The sequence below is a fragment of the Aethalodelphis obliquidens genome, unplaced genomic scaffold (genome assembly GCF_003676395.1).
Source record: "Aethalodelphis obliquidens isolate GAN/ISIS:26980383/991018 unplaced genomic scaffold, ASM367639v1 scaffold26, whole genome shotgun sequence".
Lineage (NCBI taxonomy): Eukaryota > Metazoa > Chordata > Mammalia > Artiodactyla > Delphinidae > Aethalodelphis > Aethalodelphis obliquidens.
Genome location: NW_020837970.1, coordinates 17,844,272 through 17,860,169, shown reverse-complemented (window position 1 = coordinate 17,860,169; position 15,898 = coordinate 17,844,272). Strand labels below are relative to the sequence as shown.

General features: G+C 42.9%; 1 protein-coding gene across 2 annotated transcripts in view; it reads right to left on the bottom strand.

Annotated features, from left to right (window-relative positions):
* The window catches only part of THSD4 (thrombospondin type 1 domain containing 4), a 576,361-nt gene that overhangs the window by 306,636 nt on the left and 253,827 nt on the right, over positions 1-15,898 (bottom strand). For both annotated transcript variants that reach the window (XM_027123511.1, XM_027123512.1), the window contains exon 7: positions 13,889-14,025. In XM_027123511.1, the coding sequence (XP_026979312.1) occupies positions 13,889-14,025 (137 nt within the window). The remainder of the gene's footprint in view (positions 1-13,888; positions 14,026-15,898) is intronic.

Genomic DNA, 15,898 nt, shown 5'->3' with positions numbered 1-15,898 from the left:
TTTGCCATTTGTATAGGGAAGAAGAGACACTCCAGGCAGAAGAAGGAGGGGCAAAGCATAAAACAGAGGCGTGGCCTATTCAGAGAGCTGTAGCTGGTTTGGTATGGCTGGGGTAAGTGCTTTCGGAGTGGAGAGGTAGGTGGGAACTACATCATGGTGCATACTGAATGCCATGCTAGGAGTCTGGACTTTGTCTGTGGACTGTAGGGGTGGGGATCATGGGCACAGAAGAAAGAGAGTAAATTTACTCTGATTTCTATTTTAAAATCCCTCTGGCAGCGAAGTGAAAGCTCAACTTCCATGAAAGAAAACAAGAAAAGAGGCAGGAAGACCAGTTCGGAGACCCCTGCAATGGTTCAAATGATTGAAGACCTGAAATGAGGCAATGGCTTCAAGGAGGCAAGAAAGGGGCAGACACAGGAGACTTCGAGGATGTAGAATGGACAGAACTTGGTCCCCACTGGATGTGGGGAGGCGAGAATGAGGAAGGCATCCGGCTGGTCTGGCTTTGGGAAACCAGCAGAATGGAGGTGCCACTTGCCAAAATCAGAGACATGAACATGAACAAGGAGGGAGGGAAACACAATGAGTTCAGATTTGATCAAGTTGAACATTTCCAGGTAGAAATGCATAATAGTGAATTAGTATGAGTCTGGAGCTCCCCAAAGAGGCCTAGCTACAGAGGACACATTGATTCTCTTGGTAAATTTCTGTCTCTGACCAACAATGAAATTGGTAAAAGACTAGACAAGTTAGGAATGTCACTTGTGGTCACAGAAGAGGTGGTATCAGTCTAAGACACTTCAGATGGATTCAGTGCTTTAAACTCTCCATTTAATACTTTAGAATGGCGGATTCGCAATATCTTAGATGGAAAGACTGCACTCAGTTTAGACATCTGTTCTCCAGCACCAGGGCATCAGTTTGTCCATGCTCTGCCTGTGCATCTTTCTATGTGCCTGCCTGCCCACCACCCGCCCCCTCCCCGTTCACCACACATTTAACAGGCATTCACACCATTTTTGATTGGGAAGGCAGTATACCACATGAAAAGGGCCATTCCATTGCTGGAAAATTCTATTTCTTAGGAATTAAAAAAAATTGTTGACTAAAGGTCTGTTATCTCAGAAAGTACCCTCAGCCTTAGGAGAGGCAGATTTTCAATCAAGAAAAAGCATCTGATCTTGAAGCAACCCACGTAACAGAAGGGATGTGTGACAGTCTTTACTTCTAGGATTGGCCTCAGGCCCTTTCTTCTAAAAAATAAAATAGAAGCATTTGAAGAGGTACTTCCCTGGTGGCGTTGTGGTTAAGAATCTGCCTGCCAATGCAGGGGGACATGGGTTCGAGCCCTAGTCCGGGAAGATCCCACATGCCGCGGAGCAACTAAGCCCGTGCGCCACAATTACTGAACCTGCGCTCTAGAGCCCGTGAGCCACAACTACTGAGCCTGACTGCCACAACTACTGGAGCCCACGCGCTTAGAGCCCAAGCTCTGCAACAGAGAGGCCACCGCAATGAGAGGCCCGCGCACTGCAATGAAGAGTAGACCCCACTCGCCGCAACTGGGGAAAGCCCGCGCACAGCAACGAAGACCCAACAACAGACCCAATGCAGCCAAAAATAAATAAATAAATTTATTTTTTTTAAAAAAAAAGAAGCACTTGAAGAGCGTTTGCTATGCGGCTTTCGTTTTGAAATGAGATTTGCCCATTCTGCTTTAATTCAGTACAGAGCTTAAAGATTCAAGCAATGCTTGATGCAGAAGGGAATGGGATGGGATATAGCTTTGAACGTGGCACCTTTCATGCCTTTCAAAAGTACAGCACAAGGAATTTACCAGTGATCTGGGATGCCGCAGTTCTGCAAATGCCCAGCAGGGGGAGCCAGAAGTGAAAACGTACAGTTGTTGTTTGCTTGCTTCTGAAATGAACAAGCATTTTCAAGGGGTTGTTTCAACGCTTCCTCTTTGCAAAATTTAACGTTATTCCTCCTCATCCCCAATTCCGAAATATGTTGTGGCTTCCAAGCAACATTAAGTGTTTATATCTAGAAAGAGGAACCTATTTTTCTCTTAATTACAGGTGGAACCCCGGTTGAGCAGAGCCAAGTCAGGTAGAGACTTGTGGGCAGAGGACAGCTTTTCCCTTTGGACACAAAAAGTATTTATGAGCAGTCAGAGCAGCCTAGGGAGGCCAGGTGAGGAAGGGGGAAACACAGCAGATGGGTCCTGTCTTCCCCAAAAGAAATGCTTTGAATGCAAAAATGAAAACAGGGCAAATCTTTCATTTTTCTCTCCTCCAATTTGTATTTTGAAGGATTACAAACCTAAAGAAAAAGTTGCAAGAAGAGTTCCATTAACATCCACACGCCCTTCCCCTAGATTCAGTGACCAAGTTGCTACACTTGTGTTCTCCCTCTGTTCCACTTCTCTCCTCTCCCTCTCCTGTTCATCACTTCCACCAACATTTCTTTTTTTAATTGAAGTATAGTTGATTTACAATGTTGTGTTAATTTCTGCTGCACAGTAAAGTGATTCAGTCATATATATATATATATATATATATATATATATATATACATTCTTTTTTATTCTTTTCCATTATGGTTCATCACAGGACACTGATGCTATACAGTGTGCTATATAGTAGTACCTTGTTGCCCATCCATTCCATACATAATAGTTTGCATCTGTTAACCCCAAGCTCCCAATCCACCCCTCTCCCACCCACCCTGCCTTGCCAACCACAAGTCTGTTCTCTATGTCTGTGAGTCTGTTTCTGTTTCCTAAATAGGTTCATTTGTGTCATATTTTAGATTCCACATATGAATGATATCACATGGTATTTGTCTTTCTCTTTCTGACTTACTTCACTTAGTATGCTGATTTCTAAATCCATCCATGTTGCTACAAATTCCATGCTTCCCAAAAAGACATGTAATTTCAATACTGGACACTAGATGTCACTGTTAACCAGTTCTACACAACCACCCTTCATAAAGTAGTACCAGGGGAAAAGTCATCACCAAGAATTATTAAAATCACATTTACGTGGTATTGTGCTACTTAATCTATAAAAACTGGAACACAGCAATAAGACAGACTTTCATTAAAAATACTGCATGTTCTCTAGGCTCACTTTGAGGGGCTTAAAAAAAAAAAGCCTATTTTTCCCCAAGTGAGAAATAATAATAAAATCATATCAAGCACCACTGGAAGACCAGGAATTGCAACCTCCCATTGCATGTGTGAGGTCTTTAGATTGGGCTTTTAGAAAGTGACTTGAAACCCAAAGCATCCAAAAATCTTTCACCCAGGAAAAGCTCATCATAGCTCTCATAAGGGAGACAAACATACTTCGAGGTTTTGTCAAGTACAGTTTTGAGAAAACAAGGCTGGTATCTGGAAAGCAAAATTTGAATCCAAGGGCTTTTAACTCACATGATTATATTCAGTCCCTTGACAATCATGGGCCACTACTGATCTTCCTTCCTTAGTCCAATCTGACTGATTTTGGCGGTAGGGCAAGAAAGAATCTTTTCTCCTGGCACCCTCTCAATATCTGGTTAGGAGACCAGGTATTAATTGCTACAACTACTAGCATTATGCTGAAAATAAAACACAGGAAAAATAAGTGGGAAAATAGTAAATTTCTAACCATCAGGAGATGAGTTGTTAAACTTTCAGAAATTGATAGGATCCATAAACATATTAAATAAAATTTGTAGAAGATATTCCTATTTATTGAATGACAGAAGATGGGACCCCAAGAGCTGAGCTGCTCTTAGGGACAGCATTTTTTTCCCCGTCAAATCCAGTTTATTCTAAAAGCAAGTAGCTGCTAGAACTTTTATTCTGTGCTTTTCAATGAATCTTAATAAATCTAAGTCCTTTTTTCTTGCCATGGTTTTGCCATCTGGAGTACTTTTCATGATTGTAACTTCTGCTATTCCAGTCCTAAAAGTCACGGAACATACGTTTTTCAATCAAGTAAGAATGTATTGTAAATATGAAGGCTTACTAAGGCCCCTAAATGCAGATGGCTTTTCCAAATGATAAACAAACATTTCCATTTGAAGGCCATGAGTGCATTAGCTCCAAGCAAAGGGCAAACTTACCTTTCACAAGTTTAAATGCCAGTCCACTTTATTTCTCTTTCAAAGTGTACGTTCTGGTACTCATTTATGAATAGACATACAGACTGATGGAATATACTAGAAAGCCCAAAATACGTATCTACATATATACATGCATGCATGCATACATACGGTAATAAAGAGGGAACCCCAAAATAGTGGGGGAAAGATTTATTCAGTCACGATAAAGGCGTAACTGTGTAGCCATCTGAAACAAAGTAAAATTGAATCCATACCTCATATGATACACTAGAATAAATTCCAAATGGATTAATATGAAATGTAAAAATGTAAGAGCATACAGTTATAAATTACTGAAAGAAGACACAGAAGAAATTTTTTAACTTCAAAGTGCAGAAAGACTTTCCATGACACAAAATCTAGAATCAGACAAGAGAAAATTACTAAATTCACCATTTAAAAAATGTAAAACTTCTGCCTGGCAAAAAAAATAAATAAAACTGCATGAGCAAAGGCATAAGTCAACAGGCTATTTGAAGAAAAAAGGCTTTTGCAATTTATAGCATAAAAAATTCTTTCATGTATGAAAAGATCCTACAAATTAAAAGGATGATCAATAACCCAATAGAAAAACAGATCACAGGAGAGGAATATAAATGGTTCCCAGGTCAGGAGATCAAGGTGCGGTGCAGGGCTGGGACTGGAGTGGGACAGGTGAGGTGCCTAAGGGACAACATTTAAGGAGACCCTGAGAATTTCATTTTATTCAGTGCCTCCTTAAATTCTGCATCCAAGGCACCTCACACGCATCCTACTCCAAGCCCTGAAGGGATCTTAAACATATGAAAAGATGCACGACCTCACTCAAAATAAAAGCAAATGAAAACTACCCGAGATACAATTTTTCACTTATCAGATTGGCAAAAATCCAAATGTTGGACAACACACTACCCTCAGACATTGCTGGTCCGAGGGTGAGTTGTTTCAACCACTCTGGAGAGCAACTTGCCACCCACTGGGCATTAAAATCACAAATACATATGGACTCTTGACTCACTTCTAAGACTTTATCCTACAGATACAGGCAAACATAAAATGATTCACTCACGGGAGTATTCATTGCAGCACTGCTGGTAACGGTGAAAGATTGGATACGACCTGAACGTGCATCACGGTTAAATAAATTACGGTTAGTTCATATAGTGCAGTACCATGCCACTGTCGAATGAAGGGGGCTGTGCTTTAGATATTAAAACAGAAAGTTCTCCAAGATATGTTAAGTAAGAAAAGCAAGGTCCATGTGGTAGCCAAGGGGGAGGGGGGGGAGGGAGAAATGGATTGGGAGTTTGGGATCAGCAGATGCAAACTACTATATAGAGAAAGGATACACAACAAGTCCTACTGTAGAGCACAGGGAATTATATTCATATCCTGTGATAAACCATAACGGATATAGCTAGTGGAAACCTGCGGTGTAGCACAGGGAGCTCAGCTCGGTGCTCTGTGATGACCTAGATGGGTGGGATGGGGGCATGGGGTGGGAGGGAGGTCCAAGAGGGAGGGGATATATGTATACATATAGCTGGTTCACTTCGTTGTACAGTAGAAACTAACACAGCATTGTAAAGCAATTACACTCCAATTAAAAAAAGAATACATATATGTATAACCGAATTGCTTTGCTGTACAGTAGAAACTAACACAACATTGTAAATCAACTATACTTCAATAAAATAAACAAACAGATAAATAAATAAATAATTTTTAAAAGAAAAAAGAAAAGCAAGGTCCAGACCATATTTGCCAAGACGAAGGGAAAATAATATAATACGAATGGGCTGGTAAGTGTGTGAAAGCATCTGCCTTAAAAAAGGAACTATCAGAGAGTGGTTATTTCCTGTTGGGGAATGGGAAACTGGGTGGATGGAGACAGGGGATCACATTTTTTGGTAATGGAGTCATGTAATATATTATTATCTATTACAAATACAAAATAAAACGTGTTTCCTCTGGCACTGTTGCCCTCAAATATCTATTTCTACCTAGATGCACAACACCTCAGGATACTTTTCTGAAGCTCTTCTAACACACTAGCAGTGCTACTCACTACTTGGTTTGACCTGACTTATAAAAAGATGCCCAAACTTGGTATCGGGGTGATGGGCTTTCAGGCTCTACCAAAGCCATCATCAGGCTAAGCAGCCTACTTGGTTTTTTTTTAAAGTCTGATCCTCTGTCAATATCATCAGTTAAGAACATGAGCTGACTCAGCAAGAATGTGTACAGGGGCCAAAGGGAAAGGGGCGGGGGACTGCTCTCCTTGGCTTTGTTAGTCTGAATAGACACTGCCTTGGGGTTTCCATATGCAATACAGTTTTCTGCATCCCTGAAATTTTTATTACGTGCCTTGTGGGAAAGTATCTGCAGATGAGCTTATATACAATGAGCGTTGCATAACTGTAGCGTCTGTATCATAACAGGTCATACTCAGGCAGTGCTTCTAGCCTGTGTTTGGTTCAGGGCAGGAATAGAGATGGACTGGGGCAAAGGTGGACTATTTGTCTGGCCCAGGAGACTTTGCTGAAGCTTCCTCTCATTTCTCAGTTACAAGTGCCTGTCAGCACTCCTGCCAATTGGATAGAATAGCTCTTTAAGTCTCCTTTGGCGGAAGGCTGCCCCTTCTTTCAGAAGACCAGGGGAAAGGAACCCTAAAATTCTCTCTCTTCTGACACTCTGGTATAGGACAGACCACCAGGAAGGGCAGGTTGGAGGTTCCGGACATCCTACCCCAATCTTACCTAAGCAAGCCCTCTCTCATCTGTTTTGATATTAGAGATCCTGGCTGACCCCCAAACCTGTTCTCGACCCATTATATCATCCAGTTTCCAGGGCAATCTTGCTCGGCTTAGAGAATGACCCAATGGAGGGCTTTCTACTGCTAAAGCCAGTATGCACCCAGGAAGATGTGTGAGTATCTTGGAGGAAAGAAGAATGGCACCATCAGGGGGAGACCAGACTCACCCAAGGGCAGAGAGCAGAAGAAAACACAGAATGATCACCTTGGTATCTATCAGCTGCTGAGCACCGCATAGGTACTGGGTCCTGCCTGGAGACCTGGCACACATGTTCTCCAGTCCCTGGACCTGCATGGCCGGTAGTGCAGCCTCCACTTGTTCTCCCGACCCCTGCTCGCCTCGGAGACCGTCCCCTGACACCCCGTCAAACATGTGCTCTCACCACTGTTCACTATTTCAGTTCACTATTAACTTCAAAGTGCTCATCAAAATTTGTCCTTCTTTTGTTTGTTAACCGACTTTTTCTCTTTATTACTTTCTCCATTAAATTAAGCTCAATGTGGGTAGGAACCTTGTTAAACTTCCCCATTTTTAAATCTCCAATGCCTAGCCCAGTGTATGGCTGGGAGCAGTTAAGACTATTTGTTGAGTTAATGATGTGTATCGCTTAGGTTATTGATGAATGATTAGTTAATAATTCATAAGTACGTATTAAGAAATCCAAACTGAGTTTTGTTAGGTAGTGGTCCCAGTGTTTGAAAATGAGAAAAATCATAGATCATGGAAAAGAAGTACTTAGAATCAGGCAAATTTCATCAAGTTCACTTCAGGTTTCTGTTTAAGATTTCAAGAGGCCCTGAGAACAATCAGGCAGGGCTTGGGCTCTAAAATTTTAATGCTTAGTTAATCCTGTTCCTGATCATTTTTAGGAAAAGGGGTTAGGAAAGCCAATTTCTAATTTGTTCTTTGGTTCGTTCATGTACACATTTTTCAAACTGATTCAATTTATTGAATAATCTTAATACCTTAAGCACTGAGGATACAAATATGTATAACACTCCCTCTGCTTTAGGAGCTCAGACACATGTCCAAATAACTGTAACACAACAGGATAAGCATTTTAATACAAGCAGAAAGTACTTTTAGAACACGGTTTGCTTGGGGTGGGGATGCCACAGGGAGCCCACCAAGTGTCACATAAGCTCAAAATTCAAGCAAAGTAAAAGCTCTCCACCCTGTTTCAAGGCTAGACTCATGCACATGTCTGGCACAGGCAAGAACACTTTACTCAAAGCAATGACTCTCTTGGTTTCATTCAAGTAACAACAGAACTCTAAGCAAAGCCCACACAATAAAGCCAGTAACCAAAAGAGAAAAAAAAAAGCAACTTAGGGCAAATGGGCAGAGAAATGAACAGGGTTGTTTGGTTCAGGAGAGCACAACAGCAGTTTATAGAGGATGGAGGAACTGAACTCACAGGCGCACATAGATGCACACGTCCATCATGTCATCCTTCCCAGTCACGGCAACGTGCTGGTCCAGAGCTTATCTCTGAACACGTGGAAAGAGTTACCTTGCTTTAATTTACTGAATAAATATGAAAATGTCTGCTGATGTGTCCTGGTCGAAGCCGAGCAGGGACCCAGCTGGGAGAGGAGGTGTGAAAGCCCCCGTCGAGCGGTGAAGGGCGTGGATGGGGGGCCTCGCGTGGAAGGTGCTGGCTGACCAGGAATGAAGAGGGCAGGTGGGTGGCAGAAGGGGGTCTTTGCCCTCAACAGAAGGCACCATGGGAGACTGCGCTCTCACCCTTGCTTAGCTTCTTCCTGTCGTTAGCTCCTCCGGACTCAAGAAATTCAGCGTGAATAAAATTAAAAACAAGACAGGAGCCTGGGGAGGTGCCAGGAATTCTCCCTGACCTTCAAAGCCTTGGGTTCCAGGGATTTAGCCAAGGGGGCTTCATGTCCTTGTGTTATCAGCCCTCAACTACCCATCCCAGCCAAAAGAGAAAGCTCTGTGTTGGATTCAAGACTAATTTCATTTGCTGAAATGCAACAGATTAAGTCACCGAGTACCTCAATTCATTTACACATTTATTTTAAGTACCTATTCAAAAGCAAAGCGCCTGGAACTGCTCCTGGCCTGGATGGGTGGTAGGCAGTGGTGATGGGAACAAGTAATCACAAGAAGTGGGAACAAGAACAGAAACAGTGCTCAGTGGGGTCAGCCAGTGGCTTCTGAGCCGAGTCCACCGGGTGGCCCAAGAGTGGAGGTGGAACGGCTCTCCAGGCTGCCAGACAGTGTGTTCATTCTTGTGGAGGCACAACCCTGCAGGCCCCCTGGCTCAGGGAGCAACACATCCCAGCCCAGCCAGCACCGGGGCCCCAGGAGGCCTGGCAGGAGACAGACAATGCAGGGCCTGGACTTGATTCCACAGGCAATGGGGAGCCACAGGTGGAGTTTAAGCAAAAGAGAGGCATATCCTAATGTGTTTTAGAAAGACAGTTTGTTTTGGAAAGACGCAGTGAAGAAAATAAAATCAGAATAGGGGAGATCCCTAAAGCACAAGAGTTTCCACCTATCACATTTAAATGACTCTTTCTGTTCTGATTAACAATTCACCCTAAAAAGCCAATATTAACAATTCACCCTAAAAAGCCAATATTATCCAACTCATTTTGCCTTCATAACAGTTCTCTGTAAAATGGGGACTAATAATGACTGAGTTATTGTGAAAACAAATGGCTTAAGGCCTCCTTCTGTATGAACAGCACACATCACAGTGTCTGGCGCAGGGTAAACACTCAGAAGCAACTCCTTGCTGTGTGCATTAGCTTCAACGCCTTCCTGCATGGAGGTTTCGCATCAGCCTATTATTTCAAGGCACTTACTCAAGGACAGTTTCTCCACCATCAGGGATTTTTTTCTGGTGGGAGGGAGCGTAGGTCTTGGGGTGAGTCTGACTCTTTCAGGATCATTCAAGTTTGAAAGCCTGAGGTTTCTGAAAGGCTGGTCTCCAGGGAGCTAAGGTTGTTTTTTGTGCTTTTTTTTTTTTTTTTTTTTTTATCCAAGGGACCCTGTTCTTTCAAATGGCTGCTATACCTCTGAAGGCAAAGTTCCATCTATTTGCATTAAGTTGTCAGCAAAAATAATATGTACATTAGCAAACTATGAAAATCCAGAATTTTGCAGAGCTTGAAACTGAGATCAAGGAAAAAAAACTCATAGCACACTTAATGTGATGCTTAATGATAGAAATGGTTACTGTGCTCTCTGTTAATCAGACATAAATGCTATTTCATTCCCATCAATGACAATCATGACTGGGTGGGGCAGAGACTTCTCTGAAGACGGGCCAGATGTTCCTATCTGATGTCTAGCGGGATGAGTTTAAGGTGAGGAAGGCAGAATCTCTGCGGGCTTCAGATACACCCTCTTGATTTAGGACAAGTCAGGGCTAGAGTTCTCTCCCTTCAAAGCCTGGCTATCGATATGCAGTCCTTAGTCTGAGGCCAACATTTAGGACGCTTCATTCCCTGTCAAGAAAGGAAGTGTTAAGGCTTCCCTGGCGGCGCAGTGGTTGGGAGTCCGCCTGCCGATGCAGGGGACACGGGTCCGTGCCCTTGTCCGGGAAGATCCCACATGCCGTGGAGCGGCTGGGCCCGTGAGCCATGGCCGCTGAGCCTGCGCGTCCGGAGCCTGTGCTCCGCAACGGGAGAGGCCACAACGGTGAGAGGCCCGTGTACCGCAAAAAAAAAAAAAAAAAAAAAAAAAAGAAAGGAAGTGTTACCCAGTTCTGAGGGACTGGCGAGGAATTCCTATGTTCTCCAGCCCTGAGCTCAAGGGTTTCTGCATTCTTACAGCCCCTCTTCCAACTCTTGGATCTAAAACCCCAGTGGAGCTCCAGCAACAGGGTAAACACAGGCTGGCCAGGGAGAGCTCTGCCAGGAGCTGGAACAGAGCGTTCCAGCTTGCTCTGGGTGGGCCTGGGGTGCTTTGGAAGTGGCTTGGTGTCAGGAGGACGCCCTTCTCCCTCAGCTACTCTTGTGTAGGTTTAGCTCGTACTCTTATTTAATGCTTGTCACTTTTCATTAACTTTTGTGGCAGGCCCGGGTTTGCTTTCAACTCTCTGTATCCAGCAGAGGATTTCTGGAGCTCTTTCAGACGTAGACGCTCCTGTCAGAGAGTGACAGCTCTCTCAGCCACAGGTCAGCGAGGCAGAGATAGCAACTTGCATTCTGGGCTTCCGATCAAATATTCAGAAAAGGGCACTTTACCCTTTGAAAGTTGCAAACTAAACAGAACTTCAGCCTGGGAAGCAAATGTACTTCTGATTATTTAGACTGAAGTTCTAAAGAGGACGCGACAGTCAGTGGTTCCAACAACATCAATGAACGAATTTCAGGCAAATGCACAGAGAACAAATACGAAGTAATATCAAAGTTGTCCTTGTAACATCAAATTCCTATTCATCTACTCACATCCTGGGGAGTGTCTGTCTCAGTCTTTCAGCAATTATCATCTTCAAACTGTGTTGTCCTACACCACTGGTTTTCATCAATTTGTACGAATCCATACCCATGTCCTTATAAGTGTGTGTTTTCCTTTCGTATCATCAGCTTAGAGGCACTTAATGTAACACTAAGAAAACAAGCTCCCCCAGTGGAAAGAGACCACATTTCCTCTTCCTTCCAACTCATCTCACCGCTGTATATTTACAGTTCTGGTTCTTTGTGAACTGTATGTTAATCACTGTGTCCTTTAAGATTTTGCTACTCAAAGTATGATCCACGGACCAGCAGTCACATGGGAGCTTGTTGGAAAAACAGACTACTCAACTCTACTCCAAAATAAAATAAAACGTTAAAAAAAAAAGAGTCCTCCGTATCCTTGCCAATACTTGTCATTGTCAGACCTTTAACTTTGGGGCAATCTGGTGAGTTTCCCTGATTACGTGTGAGGTTTAGCACCTTTTCCCATGTGCCTACAGAGCATATGAAACGTGGCTAGTCTGAGTTGCACTGAAAGAAGTAACATACACACCAGATTTTGAAGAATTAACAGGAAAAAGAATGTAACGATGTGTCATTACTAATTTTTATATGGATTACATGTTGAAATGATAATAATTTGGATACACTAGGTCAAATAAGATACAGTATTAAAGTTTAAGAAACAGACCACTCAGGCCCTTCCCTAGACCTACCAATGTAGAGTCTGCCATCCCCCTGGGAGTCACACTACAGTGTAAGAACACTGCCTCAAAAGATAATGTGAATCTCACAAATCTACAATCTGCAAAAAAAAAAAAAAGGAAATACTTTCGCATAGAAAACTCATATACAACAGGATGTACGTGGGCATATAAGCAAACATAATACTAAGAAAAGCCAGCATGTTTCCTAAGTGGCAGACCTGTTATGAGGACCTTATGTGTATTGGCTCGTGACTCCTCACTACAATGCAGGAAGTAGGTACCATCCTCCTCCTGTTGCAAATGATGTACACGCACAGAGAGCTTACGGCACTTGTACAAGGTCACACAGTCAATCACGGAAGAGGTAGGAATTGAACACCCAAGCAGTCTGACTTCAGAGGGCATGTTTTTAACCACTAAACTACACCACCTCCCAGCAGTGTGCACCTGTATTCAGGAAATAGAACAGTTGATTCAGGATCTGAAAGAAAAAGCTAGGTTGCTAAAAGGTGCCTTATTTCTGGTTCAGTAGCATTTAGAAGCAGGGACTAGTTGAGCCGGAAACCACAAAACACTAACGGAACTCCTTTGGGTATTATCTGAGGACGGTAAGGATAGAGGGGATGCGTGAAACCCAGTCTTTTCCAAACGAGCAGAAATTGGAGGCCAGATAGGTCCCAGCCTTCAGCGTGCTTCCCATCATACTCCCTACCTCTCTTGTACTGCATCAGTGCTCTGGGGGTTTCTTGCTCATCCGAAGACAACCTCACATGCATCAGGTATCAAATGACAGCTTTTTCCTTCCTTTATTCACAATCCGAGAATATCCATACTGCTTTGATAAATTATTTTGTATCCTATTTAAAACCTCATTAAGAAAAAGGTTGGAAGGGGAAGGCGGGTGCTTATAAATCATACTCAAATAGCTCTAATACTAAACACAGTGGCAATTTACGTTGAAAGTAGAACAGGAACTTTCAGACGTGACAAGAGCTCTTCCTTTGATGAAACTCAGTCCTGCCAGCAACTGTTAATTAAGATAGAATCTTAGTCTGGGCTCCAAAGAGTCATTTACCTGCTAGAGTCAGACCTCCACTCTTACATTTATAGATGAAAGGAGGGTCGACATCCAGGCTCCAATTAATGTGGCTGTGGAATTGGTACCATCTCCTCTGGGGCACCTATTTTTAACCACATGGTGCTTTCTGTCAAAGGGTAGCATCCCACAGGGATTCTCTACAGACCAGAATGTTTGCAGAATGCAGGGCAGGGAGTTCCTGGAACAGACTTCAGAAGTACAAGGAGGCTAAAAACTTCCTGTTGAAAGTACAACTTCAGCTATAAAGGCACTAGACAACTTTCATTTGGAAGCTGGCCCCAGCTGGTGGGAGGCAAGATAAAATATGCCATGCCCTTAAAATGCCACCCTGATGACTTCAACTGCTTCTTGACTGATCCAGCAGTGCCCTTTTCATAACCTCCACTTCAGAGGGAAGAAAGAAGCTTTGGATCCAACAAGGAAAGATCGCTGAGTTTCTTACGACGCACGTGATATAAACATGCATAAGTCACTTAATAACTGAAATGCCAGAGTCAGACTTGGCAACTCCCAAAGATCGAAAACACGGAGCAAAACAAGCCGCCCTGTCTTACGCAATTCTCCCAGAGCTTATGGTTTGGAGTGGAGGGGACCATAACATGTGGGGAGGAAGCACGCCACAGCCTGGGGAACAGTGCAGTCGGCAGGCACAGATCAAACACCCGAGACCCACTCCAGATACGCCAGTCCAGGGGCACTTACCTTGCACTGCCCAGACACGCAGATGGCCGTGCCGTTCTGGTCACAGGGGGTACCATCAATGACCTTCTCCGCCTGCCGTACGTAGAAGCGGTAGCCCATTGCCTGGCAGTTCAGCTCACACTTCCGATTGCCCTTGGCTACCGAAAAAGAAAAACACAACCCAATAATCAATAAGCATCTTTATTTTTTTCTATATTTTTTATTGAGATAAAATTCACATAACATAAAATTAACCATTTTAACCAAAGTGTGCATTTCAGTGGTTTTTAGCATATTCACAGTGTTGTACAACCATCCCCGTGAACTAATTCCAGAACATTTCTATAGCCCCAAAAAGGAAATGCTGGACCTGCTAGCTGTCACTCCCAATTCTCTCCTCCCCGCGAGACCTTGGCAACCACCAAATCTATTCTTTGTCTCTATGGATTGCCTATTCTGGACATCTCATAGTCACACACCTTTTAAAATGCGTGAAAGTTATTAGATCTCTCTCTCTATTTGATGGTAGAGAGAAGGGGCTGTATCTTGATCTATAGGTACATAGTAGAGAGTCGATGCTAGTGAATACTGTGAAGGAATTCTTAAAGAATCTCACAATGCAAATAATAGACTCCCCTTTTAGACATCCTCCCATGCTTTAACATAGTCAAAATTATATCGTATAAATCAGCAATCACAGTGAGCACACAATATTTATGTTCTACTTTTTATTATTTGAAATCTATACAATTATATCATTTTATGTTCTTTTACATGGCTGAGTTTCCTAATAATGCCTCCATTACCAGATATTTAAGTGGTTTCCCTATCACCTTAGTTTGGAGTCCAAAATCCTCAGCAAGGGATAAAACATCTTTCAGGAGCTGAACCTTGCCTACCTTTATAGTCTCATTTCCTCCTGTTCCTCCTTAAATCTGCATTCTATCCCCAATTAAGCACTTCCTCTGTCCAGCCATTGTTTCACTGCTCCTCTGGCTAGTACCTGTTTCTACTTTGCTTTAGTTCCCAGGTCACCCCCTCTGGGAAGCCCTCCACAGATCCTGATCTACTCTATACGTCCGTCCATCACAGGCTGACCCAGCCTCCTCTACTATAAGGTTAAACAAACTTCATTTGAAGCATGGCTTTGAGGGACCACAGAGATGTGTCTATCTTATTCACTTTTATATCCCCAACACTCAGTAGAGAGCTGGGCACATAGCGAATGCTCAATAAATCCCTGAGGAATAAAAGGAGGGATAGATAAATGAATATTGGCCTTTGGGTTTTGCTTTGTTTTGTTTTTGTTTTTGCCTTTCTCTCCTCTCTCCCCACTAGATAGATTCCCCTACCTCGGGGTGTTTCTTTATATTTTTGTTACTTCACAAAAAGTACTTCACCAGCACAAAGCCTGGTGCTCAATAAATGCTAAATTAATTACTGCTACAACTAATATTTTCAGAGCAATCTAGTTGCCTCCAAAATAAGAATGAGAAGAATGTTCAGGTGAGATATATTTCCATATCCAAGGGAGAAAGACATGCCAAGTACACAATGATTTTGTTTAACTGCTTTTGGAGACAAGACTAATGCTATGTTCAGCCATAAATAGCATGTTCCAGGGTCATGCCTTTGTCTGAAAATCTGATTACTGCATTGGATAATACTAACTTTTTCCTACACAACACAATACATCATACTTTCCCCAGTGTGGCTGCCTGACTGTCATAGCAACGAACTTCCTTCTACTCCAAAGCCATTGAAAACCGCTAACAGGAAATCACAGGCAACCTCTGGGACCACATGGTTTAGGGAAGATTGAATCTTCTGTGTACTCTGAGCTCTACTGGAGAAGTCAAGAGACTTGATTTCCTACACTGGCTGCCCAAAAGATATAAGAGGTGATCTTGGAAAAGTCAAAGATTACCAGAGACGAAGCACCTTTGGGAATGTCTGAAACCAAACCGTCATTTTATGGATTAAACACACACACACACACACACACACACACACACACACACACACACACAC